Source organism: Montipora foliosa, chromosome 2, assembly GCF_036669935.1.
Source record: "Montipora foliosa isolate CH-2021 chromosome 2, ASM3666993v2, whole genome shotgun sequence".
NCBI lineage: Eukaryota > Metazoa > Cnidaria > Anthozoa > Scleractinia > Acroporidae > Montipora > Montipora foliosa.
In genome coordinates this window covers 19,706,743-19,724,242 of record NC_090870.1, presented here as the reverse complement: position 1 = coordinate 19,724,242, position 17,500 = coordinate 19,706,743, and the positions used below count along the sequence as shown (strand labels likewise).

The 17,500-nt window shown below is 39.3% G+C and overlaps 1 protein-coding gene across 1 annotated transcript in view; it reads right to left on the bottom strand.

Annotated features, from left to right (window-relative positions):
• The window catches only part of LOC137992631 (cytosolic carboxypeptidase 1-like), a 44,783-nt gene that overhangs the window by 9,868 nt on the left and 17,415 nt on the right, over window positions 1-17,500 (bottom strand). The window contains exons 10-21 of the mRNA XM_068838074.1: window positions 16,505-16,579; window positions 15,156-15,326; window positions 14,053-14,249; window positions 13,363-13,505; window positions 8,164-8,391; window positions 6,753-6,923; window positions 6,482-6,578; window positions 5,751-5,828; window positions 3,842-3,920; window positions 2,756-2,988; window positions 1,844-1,997; window positions 1-31 (exon numbers count right to left, since the gene is read on the bottom strand). The exon at window positions 1-31 is cut by the window's left edge and continues 41 nt beyond it. Coding sequence (XP_068694175.1) covers window positions 1-31; window positions 1,844-1,997; window positions 2,756-2,988; window positions 3,842-3,920; window positions 5,751-5,828; window positions 6,482-6,578; window positions 6,753-6,923; window positions 8,164-8,391; window positions 13,363-13,505; window positions 14,053-14,249; window positions 15,156-15,326; window positions 16,505-16,579 — 1,657 coding nt within the window. The remainder of the gene's footprint in view (window positions 32-1,843; window positions 1,998-2,755; window positions 2,989-3,841; window positions 3,921-5,750; window positions 5,829-6,481; window positions 6,579-6,752; window positions 6,924-8,163; window positions 8,392-13,362; window positions 13,506-14,052; window positions 14,250-15,155; window positions 15,327-16,504; window positions 16,580-17,500) is intronic.

Here is a 17,500-nt window from a genome sequence, read left to right as displayed (position 1 = left end):
CGACTGGTGAGAAATATATAAGGTCTGCTCTCTACAAGAAACGAAACATGAACAATTGAGTGACAAGGGAGTTAGGCTGAGGCATGACTACTTTTGGCCAGTTTTCCGAGGAACACAAGAAAGATAAAAAGATTAAAACGACAACAGTATCTTTGGCCAATCACATAACAGCCAAATCAGAATTTGAAGCAAAGCAATAAGAACTTCTGCAGACCTCAGCTGATACAAAGGCTCTCGTGATTGGTTTAAAAAATAATACGCACAAAGAATATACAACAGAAACAATAGAGCCTAATCCTAAACACGACAGAGCTCGATCCTACATCGGTTCATTGAAATTGGTGGTTAAAGGGAAGAGTGTTGTATCTAAAATGAAAAAAGAAAACTGAGAAACAAAAGCGCGTTAAAAATTTCCCCACACAGTTCAATCCTCCTGGCCAACTAAACTAGCCACTTATATGCCTCGTTAATTCTTCAAACGTTGCCGCCACAAGAACACAATAGTGTACCCCTGGCCCAACGCCTAGCTCATAGTCTCCTGTAACTCGGCAGAAAGCTATGCGAAGTAGTGTTCGGAGCAGTCGGAGTTTTTCCAGGTACACCCCGAGTCATCATCAATTAATTTACTTTTGTCCGAGCGCAAGCGGGCGGATTTCCCGAAATCGCGAAACATGATTAGTTTCAGGGGCGGACGGAATTTTTACCTTGTCCTCAAAGCCGAAATTGACACGGAATGACTCACAGCATGCCTACAGTCACTTCTTTGCATTTTTTCATATATTTTGGTGTTTTGAGCACTTCAAAAAGGTATATTCCCGCTTTATACAATGTACGAGCTTCGAAAAATTTTTGATTTGTGTATTCAAGAGGAAATTCTACGGCGAGTTAACGCAGAATTGAGCCGGATATCTTTGCGACAGTTGAAGCCGCGAAAAAATAAAGATTTTATTCACTGGTCCAGGATGGTCCGTCTTGAGCAAAGTCCCAGTATGGACCTCTTGACCCGAAAGCAGCGAAGAGCTGTGGTTGTTTAGTTTAATTCCGATTGGTTGACAAAATTGTGTTTTTGGTCAATCACCATGCGTTCTGGTGCCGAGGCAAAGTGTGCTCCCAGTGTGCAACATTTGTTTCTACGATTATTTGAGAGATTTAGCACCAACGGAAGTGACCACGTGACCATGATTTTCCCGCCATTTTTTACGTTTGCTGGCTCCCGCTGTTTCTTCGTGAAAGTAGGGATTTTCCCGTTTTTTGTATACGTGAAATTTTCTTCTACATAAGATGTTGCCTGCCGAAAATTGTACCCCAAAACCATTTCCGGTATGCCAAAGGAGGAAAACGTAGGTTTCATGGATATAGATAGTTCATAACTGACTCCTTGCCGTAATTATCTTCATGAACTCACGTTGACTCTCTGTTGACCGACAAAACAGCTTCATCGAAACTCTCAAAATTTGACGAGTAAGGATTTTCATTTTGTATAGAGTCTTTTTCTACAAACAATGTTTAAAGAGACTCCGAGTTTTGTTTTAGTACCTAAATACTCGAGTTGCCGTTGCTCTCTACTTTACGTGAAACGGCAAGCAAACGTGATGCTTTCTGAGAAAGCGAGAGCGCCTCTGATAGAGGTTGAAAATATTTTGTAGGGGCGCGAACCTTTCTCTCTTTAGTCGCCAACTATGTTGAAAGGAGGCAGCGGCGGTTGAGATTCTTCTACTATTATTATTATTATTATTATTATTATTATTATTATTATTATTATTATTATTATTATTATTATTATTATTTATTTATTTATTTATTTATTTTTTAAATACTTTTTTGCGAAGTTGCATATTCTTACTAAGCATCTCTAGAGTGTTAGCGTCTCGTCGTCTTGGCTGTGCTGTGATAGTAATGACATCGCACGGATTTCCCGCTAAACTGTCACAAAGTGTCATGCGGCGATAATAAATGTCACTGGTATTTAAAGATGACTCTAACCGTGACAAGTGACTCTGAGAGAAGTGGAAAAAAAAACACAAATCAAACTCACTGTATCAAAACGCAGCATCACTTAACATACACAAAAATGAATCCGCCAGTTAACAGTTCTAACGTAGAATACCAAGATGTCGTGAAAACTGTGCATTTACGATGCATTTGTTAGCCCGGTTGTTTGTATAAGAATATATTTCGGAAAACGTCATTGTACACGGTGACCCTGATCTTAAATAAAACCCAAGCTTTAGATCTAATCACCAAAATCACTGCTAGGAGCTGAACCCTAAAATTCAACACAACCTTGTTGGAGTGGGACGGTGCGATGGGGTTGGGTTGACCTCTTGGTGGCTTTATTCACCATATGTTTTAAAAGTTTGTTTTTCCTGGAAATTAACCTTTTTTTTTTCGAGGAGCGGATTGTAAACACAAGAAAAAATTATAACCCGACTAAAATTAACGTCTTTGTTTGAAATTCGCACTAAATTTCATTGTCCAGAAATGCCCCTTATTAGATGCACGCAGATTTCAATAAGTGCTGCACGTCAATATAAACAACTGCATGTTCCCTGAGCAAAAATAATGCTAGCCTTTACCCTCACCTTGTTGTTAGAAATAGGTAACAAAGACTACGACTTTTAAAAGGGACACTTGGTGTTGAATGTCGAGTCAGAACTGGGCTTGCATCTAATTACGCACATTTCTGGACACAAGAGTAAATTTCTTGCCTTAAAGAAGGCATAATGTAAACATATTGTATTAAAGCAAATCTGACCTGCAACATGGTGAAGGTGTATGGATAATGATAAGCAAAATAACACGCATCTTGAGTGTGTGGGAATGATACAGTGAAGGTGGAAGTGTAATAGGTTTTGCCTCCCTGTCCACCGGTGGCCTCGCGACTCCGTGTAAAGTAATTTCTGTAATAGCAAACATTGGTTCCTGTCCTGACCCAGCCTGCTCTTCCTTCCTGTGCCTCTAAAGTGGAATACATTACGGGCTGCATTCCTTTCAAGAAGAAAACAAGAAAGAAGGGAGTCATATTCAGTACCATGTTACATAAAGGAGACTTAAGAGAGAGATTTGGCATTGGGTTCCCGTGAAACGGAAGGGGACAGGTTGCTGCTCGTCATAAACACACGAAAATTCTCTTGTTCTAACTGGTCTCTCCCTTATCAGAAGTTTCTCGATTATCTGTACGTAACAGCAGAGACATGAGCCCAAATCTTGGTTTTCACTCACTTGACATGGCGGCCATATTGGATGGAAATACAATACAATTTCTTTTCGCATAATTTGCATAATAATAAAGTTTTGTTCCCAGCGGAGAGACAGGTTATAGTTCCTGCCATCCAACATGGCCACCATGACGTCATACATGTCCAATACTCCTACATAATGAGATTCCTGGTACGTCACAATAGACATCACAAAGTGTCACAAAGTGTCCCGCTCTTTAAGTCTCGCAAAACTGTTACTATTTTTTTAAGGATTAAGGTTGGGGGACACTTTGTGATGTCTATTGTGAAGTGCCATGAATCTCATTATGTCGGAGTATTGGGACAACCCTCCATGACGTTACATGCAAATCAAAAAAAGTTTCTGATTTTTGGCAAAACGACTATTTTAGCCTGAAGTTTTCCGTTAACGTGATGCTCCATTGCAATTTCACAAGCCCCCTCTTACAGCTTTATGCTCAAATTAATCAAAATACTGAAATTGAAAGAAATCATTTTCAGACTTTTGTTTTCGAGCAAGAGATCTCAAAAGGTGCAGATGTCTTATATCCCGGTCAGATCACATCACCTTTCCACGACAATGTAAATTGGAACAGTCACCATTTCTAGTAATTACAACTTACCAAAATTAAACTGACTGTTAATTTTTTCACAATTAACAATGTTAAATTTGTATGGAATTTCACCTTCCATGTTGCTGACCTGAAACATACAATTCAACGAGTAGTTCGCTTGCACCTAATACAGTCTAAAAAATTACAGCAACCAAATATTTACACAAGCGAATGGCTATTGTTCAGATACGATTGTCTGGAGATAAGTGTAACAGCTGCTTGCAGCGTTTGACACATCGATTAATGTCCATGAAGTTATACACGATTTGTTGTTTGCGACTTAAAACAAAGCGTGTATGCTTGAGTTTATTGACAAAATTGAGCATTCTTTAAAAAAACTTGGCCAGGCCAGGTCGTCTGCTCGTTCTAACAACACAAAATATTTCACAGAAAAGCGGTCAAACGTCGGGGTGCAACATATCCACATGAGAGTAAAGCATTTGCTGAAGACCCACAAAAGACTTAACAAATAAGCCTTTGTCTTAAAGACTGTAAATAATGACGCGCGCTCATCTTTGATAAACTGCACCAAGTGTTCCGTTTATACTATGTTAAGTAGAGGGCCCCGTTTATCACCTGGACCCAGTTGTTCAAAAGCCGATTAACGCTAATCCCAGATTAATAGGTCACGCAATTTTAGGCAATTTCAGCATTGATCAAATGGTCATAGAATTAACTGAAATAACAAAATAACGGCTCAAAACTATAGAGGAACTCAAACAAAACACAGGAAGCTAAGGAGGGACAAGCTTGGATGGACAAAACTGGGGAGGATTGAAATGGATTGCATTTGGGTAAATTTGAAAAACGTCGGCCCACCTTTTTTCAAATTTACATCAGTTTATATCAAAATGTCATTTAAACAGCTGGAAAATCATTCTCAATTGTTACGTGGCCGTGATTTTGCAAATGAAAGACTCTTGCTCTGCCAATTTGACGTTTAGAGCTCATAACTAACAAAATTAAACAAAATTACCTAAAACAGCGTGACCTAGCCCCTTTAACCAAGGAGTTTATTTCTCTACTCCTAAATGCTGTTCAACACTGATATTTGGCAAAACGTTACATTAGAGAAAGCCGATCTTGAAAAACAAAAATAAGCGAAGGAAACTTTCACCAAAAAGTTAAAAAAATCAAACAAAAGTTTGCGCTAATCCTGGATTAAGGTAATCGGCTTTCGAACACACCGGGCCCTGGACTCTAAAACGTCAGTGCAGAGGAGAAGGGAAAGGGGACACTGTGAGGCTATACCTAAGTTCATCACAACGCATTAAGATAATTAGGTTGCTTACTCTATGAGCACAGTTTAAAGCGTTCACAGTGGTACTGATAAATAATCCGCAAATCCTTTATTAAGCCACCATTGTTTAAGCCGCATTGTTTAAGGCTCGATAAGGGCTTACCATAATTAAATAACATACATGTAGGTTATGGTCCGACTTACATTGTAACTCAGATTTGACAGCATTAGGGATAATCAATCTTCGAATAACTAGGTTCCTTATTTACTAAGGTACTTTCAAAGGTGGTTCATTAGAGATGAGGGACTTATTAGTTTAGTAAAGCAAACAATTAGCAAACAATAACAGCTTCAGTGAAAAACCTGTGGCATATAAGTTTGATATGATGCAGCCAACGATAAACAGATTACGGTGATTAATGGATCTACGTTGTCGACAATTGATATACATAGTCTTGCAACACTGATAAAAGCAAACAATTTTGCCCAGCCAATGATACAAAACGGAACGTCGAAGACGTAAGTAAATCATTCATGAAGTGACGCATATTTTAAACGAGAGGGATCAGATAAGGTACCTCATTGTGGCCGCAAGTTGTGAGTTATTCACGAGGAGGCGTTAAAGAAGATTCACAGTATGCAAGAATAAAAACGTAAGCGAAAAAGTAGATGACATACCTCAAAGAAAAACCACTGGTGATGATGCTTGCAGTTTATGTCTGGATTCAGCACCAAATCATACTCATAGTCACGGACCTAGTTGATAAAACAATCTTTCATCGCACAGTACATTGTATCAAACTCTCCCTACTAACAGTAAAGGAGAAAATCCTAGGAATTTCAGGTATTTAATCAAGAAGACAAAAACGGGTCAGTCACCCATATAAAAATAAAGAAGCAAAGATCATTGTAATACAGTTTTTACTGCGCCTTTCAATAACATGCGGACTCTTAAATTCAAAGGTCAACCGACAAATGCGTTTTTCGCTACCGTCAATCAAATGTTCGACGGCTCCTCCGAGCTTCCGACTACTGTCGAGTGCGTAATAATCAAATCACATCGTTGAGCCCAGTTCAGTCAACAAAGTCGGAAGCTGGGAGGAGCCGCCGAACATTTGATTGACGGTAGCGAAAAACGCATTTGTCGGTTGACCTTTGAATTTAAGAGTCCGCATGTTATTGAAAAGCGCAGTAATAGCGGATATAAAAGGTCACTTTGGATAGTCTAAAACTAAGCTCAAGAATTCTGGGACTACCTGCGAAATCATATGCTCGGCATTTGGAATTTTCCTGAGTATATCCCAACCATCATCAACATATACCGATATCACCAGGATCAAAATTCATCATCTCCTCCATAATCAACATTACATTAATTTTGTAGTAAAGTCGTTGCAGCATTTTCAAACCTGAATAGCTTTGCGTAGATTTCCACTTTCAAACCTCGATTCAAACTTAAGTGGTCTGGCTGTCTCTTCCGGAGATGACCTTTCACCTTCAGACATGCTAACGCAAACAAACAAACAAACAACAGGATTGAGAATAAAACAACTAAAAATGAACAGACAATTACCCTTTCTAAAAAAACACAATTGTAAATAACTACATTTTTTCAGTAACATCTACATACCTGACAATTTTGTATTTTAAATGATTAGTTGTGATTTAAATTTTACATACCTGGTGTTACTGACTTTACGAGTTTGCCTCATCTGCTGAGCAGGCACTGATAACACACTGTTCTCAACGAACTCAGTTTCTTGTTTCAGTAAACTGTCCAAGTCAAAAACGACTCTGTTTATAACTCTCTGAGGATTGATCTGCCTTTCAATGTCCTTGAAAATCATTGTTCTGAAAACAGACAAGTACTGCCTTGCTTTAAGGTAATTCCCTTGAAAATGACGTACAAACTTGACAGAATTGATATTCATACACAGGACATTAACAAAATGAAATAAAAAGATGGAGTCACCGTGCATGTTTTCGCTCTGTATGCCCTTTATTCTACGTGTATTTTATCGAATTAGGCGAGAAGCGTTCGAAACTTGATCAACCGGAAAAATTGTTGTTATATAGCAAAGGTACTGAATATTACTGAAAACTTGCGCCTACTTGTTTGTCCGGGGTATAATCTTTCAGTAAAGTGATTTCAAATTGCCCAATCTTGAAAAGACATGCAAGCAAATTGGACCGCTACAGTCATCACCTTGCACCTTGCACTCAGTGCCTGGCTCCACATCATATCTATGTAAATACTACAACTTCCACTATCCAAATTTTTTCTCTTTAAAGTATGCTTCCTTCCCGTGTACCTATTACGAGTAAATGAAACCATTAAAAAAAAAGGGGGGGTCACCGTATTCGTTTCTTCGCAACACGACTACAAATGGACGGCAATGGGGCGATGATCATTCTCCGCAGAAGGACTGGGGAAAGTTCCAAAAGAACAACTTCGTAACCGAGAAGAGTTATCATGATTGCGCTTTAAAGCTTTTGGACAGTAAAAGCGGCCTTTGTCGTCTCTCTTCAGATGGTCGGCGAGGCCTATTTCCCTTTCGTAAACGGTCGTTGCCATTTGAAACGGTCGCTGCCATTTCTCAGAACGGTCGTTGCCATATGAAACGGTCGATGCCATTTTTTAGCTCTGAATTACACTCATTAGGTCTAAGAAATAACTATGGAATAACTACATGATGTTTTCATGTAGTTTGTTGAAATTTATTTTTATACCCTGTTACCATAGTAAACATTGAGATCAAAACAGCAATGAGAATATCATTGAATGTCTGTTGAAACTCAAAGTGGGTTGAAGTAAGGTGCTAACTACATATGAAAACAACCAAAAGGTAATGGCCTACCGGTAACAAGAACGCGATAAGGAATTTAAGTCAGCGTGCTTTTTCAATCCCCTTTTGAACCTGTTTGAGTCAATGATAATTGACTTTCCCCAATAGAGGGCTTTGAAAAAGGTGGATGTTTAACATACCTCGCTATGCCCTATCTTAAATTTCTTGTAAGCTGGGGGTTAGAGTGCCGCAACTTTTCTTAAAAGGACGCTGATTTTGCACCAGCTAGTTATGATTAAGCATACCTCTGCAGTCCCGTTTTCTTTTGTCCCAGAGGTTCTGGTTCCAGTGGTGGATAGTGACCATACATATCAGGAGAGGGTGTCTTGATAATCGAGAGCACACTTTGAAGGTGACCATTTTTACGCGCAGCAGGATTTCCAGTATGGCCAGGTCTTTGTTTCTCTACAAGCTTCTCTTGAGTTGGTATGGCCTGTGTCTTGGGCTGGCTGCCTTTAGATTGGGAGGGTGGGCTGTGGTATTGCAATGCATCACAGTCAATGCTCATTCTTTCTATTACATTGAAGGACATTCTTACAATGGAATCATTTTACTACAGATTCTTTCTTGCCACTTTTGGTGATTTTCTGATGCATCATTAGAAAAGCAAGATATACTGTAAATGTTAGTTGACCCACTGATAGTGACCCAGTTCACTAAAACCACGTAAAAACAAGCTTTGAAGGCAGAATTGTGAAAAGTTCACTCTTATTATGAAAGACATCACTTGAGGCTTTTGGGGAAAATTCCTACAAATCCTTTTTTTGCTTCAAAGGAGCTTAAGTCATGTGTATTGTTTTAATTTGAAATGTAATATATATCGAAATAGGGATATAAATAAATGACGTATACTGTAATGTGAAGTTGAGTGGGTTTTGCCTTAATATAAAATTAGTGCTCGTTGCCAATATAACAAGCGCTCTGATTGGCTAACTGATAGCGCATTACTCTATCATAATGCACATAGGTCAAATACGAATTATGCAAATGAAAATCAAAACTAACTTTAGGTAGAGTAAATCCAATGCATTCATTGAAGTTTGTTTCGCCATCAACTCATGAGAATGTCGATGAAATTTTACCTTATCAAATCGTAATCATATTTTTCGATGGAATAAAGTGATGTTTAATGTATGGTTTCAAAACGATGAATGAACTGATAAGCACCCACATTACCAGATGTAAAGTAACCCCTTCCTCTACAAAGCCGTTAAAATAAATGCTTAGTTCTGTCGACAAACAAACATTAACTTTGGTCTTTACGAGAAATTTCGAACTTCGGCCTTGCTGTATTGTCCTGAATAAGGCAAACCCTCAGGATTTGAGATTTTCCCATGAGGACCTCACTCTCGGTTAATAAGTAGTTTTATTATATTATTTATGGCAAGCAATTCTCAGGCTAAATCAAGCACTCTGATTGGCTGGTTTTCGGTCAGAATTCTACAGTTCGGACCATTACCATGGAAACGGTCTGTTACTGTATTTTTTCTTTCTCCCTGGAAATTCAAGTTGAGCGAAACAAAAAAAGTTTTAAAAAAGAGGAATTTAATTTTTTCACCGCAACAGTACAATTATAGCAAGCAGAATTTAGTTTTGCATGTAAAAGATTACCGTTCAAAGTCTGCTGATTAAAGACAAAAATCACGAACATTCACCAAGCAGAGAAGTGTCCGATCGCTCAAAGAAACGATGCCGTATAATAAACAACTTATTGACCTCACTTGCTCAGGACCGTACTGGGGTATATTGGCCCTCGGTCGGTCCGTACCGCCATGACCTGGGGCCAATATTGGGGAGCTGAAGCATGCGCACCCATGCGACTCTTCATCAGTTGATTATCTAACTTCATCGTTTTCTGATGACCTCTCCAATCTTATCAACATCTACTTCCCGACAAAGAGTGTCAGGCCTCACCCTACCGATAAACCCTGGATGCCTGCTGAGATTAAATCTCTCATATTCGAACGACAACGTGCTTACCATTCTGGGCCTACCGAAAATGGCGACACCTTAGAAATTGAAAGTTTGGGAAGTCATCTGCAAACGCAAAAAGGAGTTTTATTCCCGCAAGGTGCAAAACCTAAAGGGTACTGACCCGATGAGCTGGTGGGGCTTGGTGAACAAGCTTGCTGGGAAGCCCACTACTGCTGCTAAATTGTGCTATCCAGACGAGAACGGCAACATTATATCTGGTAAGACCCTCGCCACTCGTCTAAACAACTTTTTCATATCAGTAATGTCGGACCTGCAACCTCTCGACACCTCAAAGCTCCCAGCCTTTTTACCATCACTTGAACAACCACCCACCATATCTACTACAGCGGTCCGTAAAAAGCTGCTCGGTCTAGGTACCTTTAAGGCACCGGGTCCTGATGGAGTCCCTGCCCGTCTCCTAAAAGAGTTTGCACCTGAGCTGGCTGAGTCGGCTACTAGCATTTTTAACTGCTCACTGTCAACGGGGATATTCCCGACACAATGGAAGGACGCTAACACCATTCCTGTTCCCCAGGACATGCCCATAACTCGGGACGGGGATTTAAGACCTATCGCCCTGACGCCGGTGCTGTCTAATGTGCTAGAGGATTTGGTTGTTGAGTGGCTGTTAGAGACATCTCATCCACCCCCAGCAATTCGGCAGTCTCAAGGGAACCTCTACCACCTATGGTCTTTTGGACATGGTACACAACTGGCTCTCGTCCATTGACCACCCTGATAAGTTCCTGAGTGTGCTTCCTAGATTTCAGCAAGGCGTTCGATCACACTGACCATATACCATCTTGGTCTCTAAGCTCATTCATCTTGGAGCACGTGGTTCTCTGATAAGATGGATTTGCAGCTTTCTTAGTGGTCGGCGCCAAGCCGTAAAGCTCGTAAACGCTATATAGGAGTGGATGCCCGTCCATGCTGGGGTACCTCAGGGTACAAGCTAGGTCCAATACTATTCCTGATAATGATTAACGACCTAGCCACACGTTTCCCACTCCTCTCAAATCACTGTAAGTACGTTGATGACATCACAATTTCTGAAGTTATCTGCTCTGGTGAGGCTTCCCTGATACAAAATGACCTAGACTGCATTTCTCTGTGGGTCGAGTGTAACAACATGAATTTAAATCCCAAGAAATGCAAAGAAATGGTCATTTTTACTTTAAGATCCCAGCGGGACCTTCCACCATTGCTCATCAACAACCTACCGTTTATAGAAAGGGTGTACTTGGTCTAACATTGTGCGACACTGTCAAGTGGAAGGAGAACACCAATGAAATTATTACCAAGGCGTCAAAGCGCCTTCAAATCCTAAGGGTTTCAAAGTGCGCTGGGGTCTTCTCTATGGACCTCATTTGCGTTCATAACGCCTCGGTTCGCTCCGTCCTCGAGTATTCCTACGTCATCTGGGCGACAAGTCTCCCGCGTTATCTAGTAGACCAGATTGAAAGGATACAGAAGAGGGCCATGCGTATCCTATTGCCCCGGCCTAAAATATCAACAGGCCCTCGCAGAGGCTAACGTGACAAATCTTGAAATTAGGCGTGACCATCTCTGCCAGAGGGTTTGGCAAAACATCAGTGCCAACCCGGACAGCCAGCTTCACCGTCTCCTCCCTACTACGCGTGCTCGGTGCCACTTGCATCATTTAATTAAGGAACAGCAATACTTTAAAGTAGCCGCTTTAAATTTAGGACAAACCGGTTTGGTAAGAGTTTTTTTCCGGCTATGGCCAAATTGTATTAGTTAATGTATTAAATTTATAATATATTTATATTTTTCAATTATTTATATACCACATTGTAATTGATCTTTTAGGTGCCAATATGTATATTCAATAAACCAGCATGAGGCAAACCGAGGCAGTTGTCTCAGCCATTTTTTCGTGATTTTTTTTTTTCTTTTTAATAAGGCGTGATTCTAGTGTTGTCTTTGAAATGTACTCATCACAAACACCTAAAATACCTACGGATTTTTTTCCGGCTACGGCCCTGCTAACCACATAAAGATAACGCCTGCTTGAAATGTTGCTATGCTCGAGAAAGTTTTTTCTTACAAAAAACTTTCATCGTTTGTCACGCAAAATCGTGACAAACGAAATTTTCCGAGAGCTTCGCAACATCACATCGAATTTACTCATTTGGATCATCGGTGACCCCTATTTTCTAAGACACGAATTACTTACTCTTCTTACAATCTACAAAATGTGATGAAATGAAAGAAATCACAATGTAAGAAGTTATCTTTTTTTAATTTTTTCTTTCCTTGTGTCGTGAATTCCGGAAGTGGTTACAACGAGTAGCGCTTGCGAAAACCCTTGTTGAGGATTAACTCCACAGTTTACGACATCCCTAGCGGCATGCAATTATCTAAAAAAACCCACTCCTATATTTCTATGCATAGAAACCTTCTCTCTAACATAATATTTTTATGATTTTCGACGGTTGAGTAGATGAGGCTACATCTCATTATGATGACCCATCATCGAAATTAGGGCACTTTTCCCTTGCCTTTTTCTCCGAAACAAAGTCGGTGACCCCCCATTTGTTTTTTTTTTTTTGTTTTTTTCATTTTTGGAATAAGCAATTTATGACCTAACTTCAGACGAGAAATGAAACAAATTTCAATGTGGGAAGATTTGAAATAAAAGCAACAGGATGTCTCTTCTGAAGTGTGTGTCACTGCAAATGATGTAAAATGTAATTTTTATCCAACCAATAAATGCAAATCAAGGGAAAATGGTAAATATAGTGACCAAGCTCAATGCAGGGGAATGGTAACTAGACATTTCAAAGGCCTTTTTTCTCACAAACTGGCCGTGCGACCCCACCTTAAAATTTCAGGATTTCCTTAGCGAGAAAAAAATAATCGTGCAGAAATAAATAGTTAAATCTGTCAGACAGGTTTTTGGCAAATGGCAAAAAAGTCGATTTTCGTCTATTGTGATAATAACTGAAAAACTGTCGGATAGATCTTTTAAATTTTTGATGGTTTCCAAAATTTCAGCCTTGGTTGTGGGGCTAGGGTTTAAGAAAAAGGCATTTGAAATGTCTACTTTCCAGTCCTTCTTCCAAGAGCTCGGTCACTATATTTAGCATTTCCCCCTGATCTGCATGAATTGGTTGGGTAAAATGACATTTCACATCAATTGCAGTGACTAAAACTTCAGAATCGGCATCCCGTTGCTTTAATTTCACAGATTTCAAAATCTTCATTTTTTTTTTTTCGGAAAACAGTAGCCACCTTAACCTCTCTAATGCCCAGTACGGCCCTTGCGCTCGGTTAGTAAAAGGTCATTCATTACCTATTGTCAAAAAACTGGTATGACAACTTACATACTACAAATCACGGACACATTTCGAAAATTATGAAGAAATGAGTGCATCACTTAGTCAACATTATATGGCTTCTTCCCTTACGATTGCCTATTAAGAGGAGAGTTTTTCTGGTCAGATTACCTTTCAAAATTCCTTGAGTCCTGTTGACTCAACAGCTGGCTAAGTCCTGTTGGCGATGTTGACAATGGTTCTTCTGCAGCTGTTGGAATCACTATTGGGTAGGAAACAAAATGTTCATCTTCCACTGGCTCATCATCTTCAACCTGCCATGAAAGACATTTTCATTAAGTTGCAACTTAGGTTAAAATGTCACACTTTCTTGAAAGTTAATTACATGGATGTAACATAATTAAGTAACTTTAATTCATTCTACTTAAATATTGCACATTTTGACTATGGAGTGAGGGTAATTTTTGCCAGTGAATCAAATTAACAGTTAACATCAATAATTATTAACAAACAACAAAACGAAAGTAATCATAATTAATATATTATTACAAAGCAGACATTGTTCATTAAGATGCAAGAGGTACATTCGGTTTGAGTATGGACGTGCCCTTGTTAGTCAAAATGCATCTTTATGTTTCTCCTAAAAATGAGTTCAGTTGCAAAAAAACTATTTCATTAAATGTGTAGCTATTATACTGACAAAACATTTTCACAACTGGAAACACGAGAAAAGATGATGAAAAAAATTATTACCCCCGGTACGTACTGATTTACTTATTATTTTTATTGATTTACGATATTAAATTTGGATAACAACTGCTACGGACTGAGATAATAAAAAATAGCATTTACCAAACCTACCTGAAGTTCAAACAATTCTGGAAAGAACTTTTCATACATAGCCAGATCATCTCTTGGTTTGGCCTTGGTCTGCTTATCAACATTGCTAGTGCTATTGCTATCAAGCTTTTCTGTCTTTGCACAACTTTCTTTATCCTCTTGACTAGTGCTGCCGCTTTCATCATCATCATCTTCCGATTCAATTTCTGATGATTCACCTGTGATTATATTGTACTAATAAAATATTGATCAACAGGGCGACTACAGAAATTTTGCCTTGGTCATTATAACATTCTAACTTCATGTTCATATCTAAAAAAACGTTTTTTTCATGGATCAAATCTTTTAATTACATGGCTGCCCATTTCATCCTTCAAAACAATGTTAATGTGCAGCTGAGTTCTTTGTGCTTTTTCTCAAAAACATTGCATTGTTGGACTTCTTTTTTAAAAAATCAAAAATGGGCTCGTTTTGTCCAGGATGGTGGACTGCACTCCCATCACAGAAAAAAATGTCTGAACCATTATTGTCCTACGGGACAATTCTCTTTATTTAAAGAGTCTCAAAACTTAGTTCCATGAAACATGTATAAGTATTGAGCATCTTGAAGTCACTAGATTTAAATACCACATTTGGGTAAATGTCAAATCTATGAATCGACCCTTATATGGAATTGCAGATTACCGGTATTTTGTCCACATACAACTTGTGTAGAATTTATTTAACACCATCCTAACAATAGCATTGTGCGCTTCTGGTATTGGTTGTCAGTTTTGCCTATAATAATGTCTTAGACTAGTTATTTTGCTACCCAATCTGCTCACAACACTGTGCAAAGGTAACGAGAGAAAATTTCAGAGAATTTCATGCTTTGCTCACCAAATGTCAACAATTTTGGGTTTACGAACATGTACCAAATTTTGGATTCAGACGTCCTAACAACCATGATTTGAAGTTTTCAGTTTTTTAAAATTATTTTTTTTCAGTTCTCTTACAAGTGTGTGTATGTGTGATTTTAATAAACTAAGAGTTGCCACACTTCATGTACTTGCTTTAATTCGCTTTTGCTGATGTCTACGTCGGTACAGTATGTTTAAAATTACAAAAGAGCTTTTTGATACAACCTTCTCCACTATCATCAAGTAGATCCTCGGCTGAAGAATTCCCAGCACTGTCCAAATCCAAAAGAGCAAAAGCTAAAGGCGATGACAAGGACGATACTGGAAGTTTATTGGTGGGGAAACACCTCCGCAATATTTGGCTGCTTAGGTTGTTTACCCCCTCAAGTTCACGACCTACAAGACACAATGCTCAGAAGTTTGGATTGCATGTAAAACACAGATTAGATCTGGTACACGGTAGAGTTTCCCTTCTGGAGCAGAAACTGATTCTTACATTTTACATTGACTGGTATAGGAAATTATAACCCAATAATTAATTTTCGGGCGATTTTGCTGGCTAATTTACGCCACGTGGTACAAACTCACACAACAGTTATCACACAATAACCCCCCGTTTGTGAGGATATTTCCCCCGCAGAATGCTGTAGCGATCACTTGTGAAATGCTGTAGTGATCATTTCTGTTGAAAAGAAACAAAACCAGCGGAAAAAAGGCAGCAGAAGCAGGGTTTTCAACTGTTTTGTAAAGTAGCAGACATACTTCTGAAAGCACCGGACGTGAATGTTTTCTTGGCGCCGTAAGGCGCCTTGCGAGCGCCGACCGCGCAAGCACCTAGGGGGGTCTGGGGGCATATTCTGCCAGGAAATTTTTAAAATAGAATAAAATTTCTAATAATTGACCTCCAATGGTGGGATCCAACCTCGTCCCCAGAGTCTCTCTTCTTCCCTTCCTTGTACAATTGTCAAAATCATAACATTGTATGTTACTCCCAGTATTGAGTACGACCCTGGGGATGAGGTTGTGGTGGGATCATCTTCTGGCTCAGTGGTGGCATGGTGGCATGGTGTCAATTTAGGGTTGTACCCACGGCTGTCTTCTGCTGTGGGTTGTACTCACGGCTGTCTTCAGATGCTGCTGGTTCACTGGGCTTTAGTTTGTGGGAGTTTGGGCTAAATCATGCTGTGGTCCCTTGTTTTGCAAATTTAGTGCCCAGCCCTTCCCACCCCTCTAGGAGTTGGGCCAAGATAAGTATCAGGAACTTCCTTCAGTGTGATGCTGCTGGTTGGTGGCCAATTGCAGGACAGGTTCCCACTCACAGAGTTGCCAATGGATACCTCCCTGCTGTACCTTGTATTTTCATGCGGCCCCCACGAACCTTTGATGGTACCAGTTCCCAAGCTCATATGACTTTAAGTATGCTCACCATTACCTTTGTTTTGGAGTCAATGTAGTCAAAATAAAATTAAATTCTAATCTTTTATACATGAAAATAACCAAAATGACTACTAACAGTCATATTTGAAAAAATCTGCCAGCTACCATAAACATAATACATGAGCTTGTAAACTTACATTCTAATGTTTCCAGTGATGAAGTATATAGAGTCTTGATACCATCAGCTTGTATAAATGCTTTCTTGCCAGCCCCTAAAAACAGACATTATATACAGCAAAATGTAGAGACTGGCACATGTACATGTATGTTGTCATGTGCAGTGCTCAAAATTTTAAAATATTCCAGGTCGTCCCTGTTTCAAAAGTAGGGCAACTAAACCCATAAATTTGGTTGCCCTGGTGAATGCTTGGTTGCCCATTGGGAAACCCCATACGATTATTAAAATGAACACCGTGTCGAGATGCAATCGCATGGCGTTGAAGCTTGAGTATCCCACAGTTCTACGTGTGCACTTGTAGTTTTTTGTGGAAGTATGGGTTAAATTCACTTATCTCCATCGCCAGTTACATCACAGTAATGCATCACGGTACGTGCAAATTTTCCTATGTGACATTTTTTAGTGAATGCCACAGATATTCAAAACACAGGAAAATGCTCAACTGCAGCAAATTGAATAATTACACTGTATTGTTTAAACTTCACACTACTATACATGTAAGACATTGACATCAACTGCCAGCTTGGCCTTTCTTGCCAGGCCACAGAGCACTGTGAGTCAGTTGCTGCTTATACATTTTCTATTTTTCACTGGGTTGCCTCTTGTTTCTTGTTTTTTCTTCAGGCAACCAACCTTCTCATTTTACCAAAATCTAGTCAATTTTGAGCACTGATGTGGTGTGATTTTTTCTTGCCAGTCCCTAAAAATAGACTTTATACAGCAAAATGTAGAGACTGACAATTGTATGTTGTCATGACTGGTCTGATTTTATTTTAAAACAATAATGAACCTTTCACTTGCTATTATTGTTTTTGGTCAAAAAACTTTGCTATAAGTAGTAGAATGCACCTCCCACAAATGAAACGACCAAGATCAGAGTAGTAAGTTGGGAATTAAGGACGTTCGCGCCAATTGTTTCTGCGCATCCTTACTGTGCACGCAAATGCACACGCCA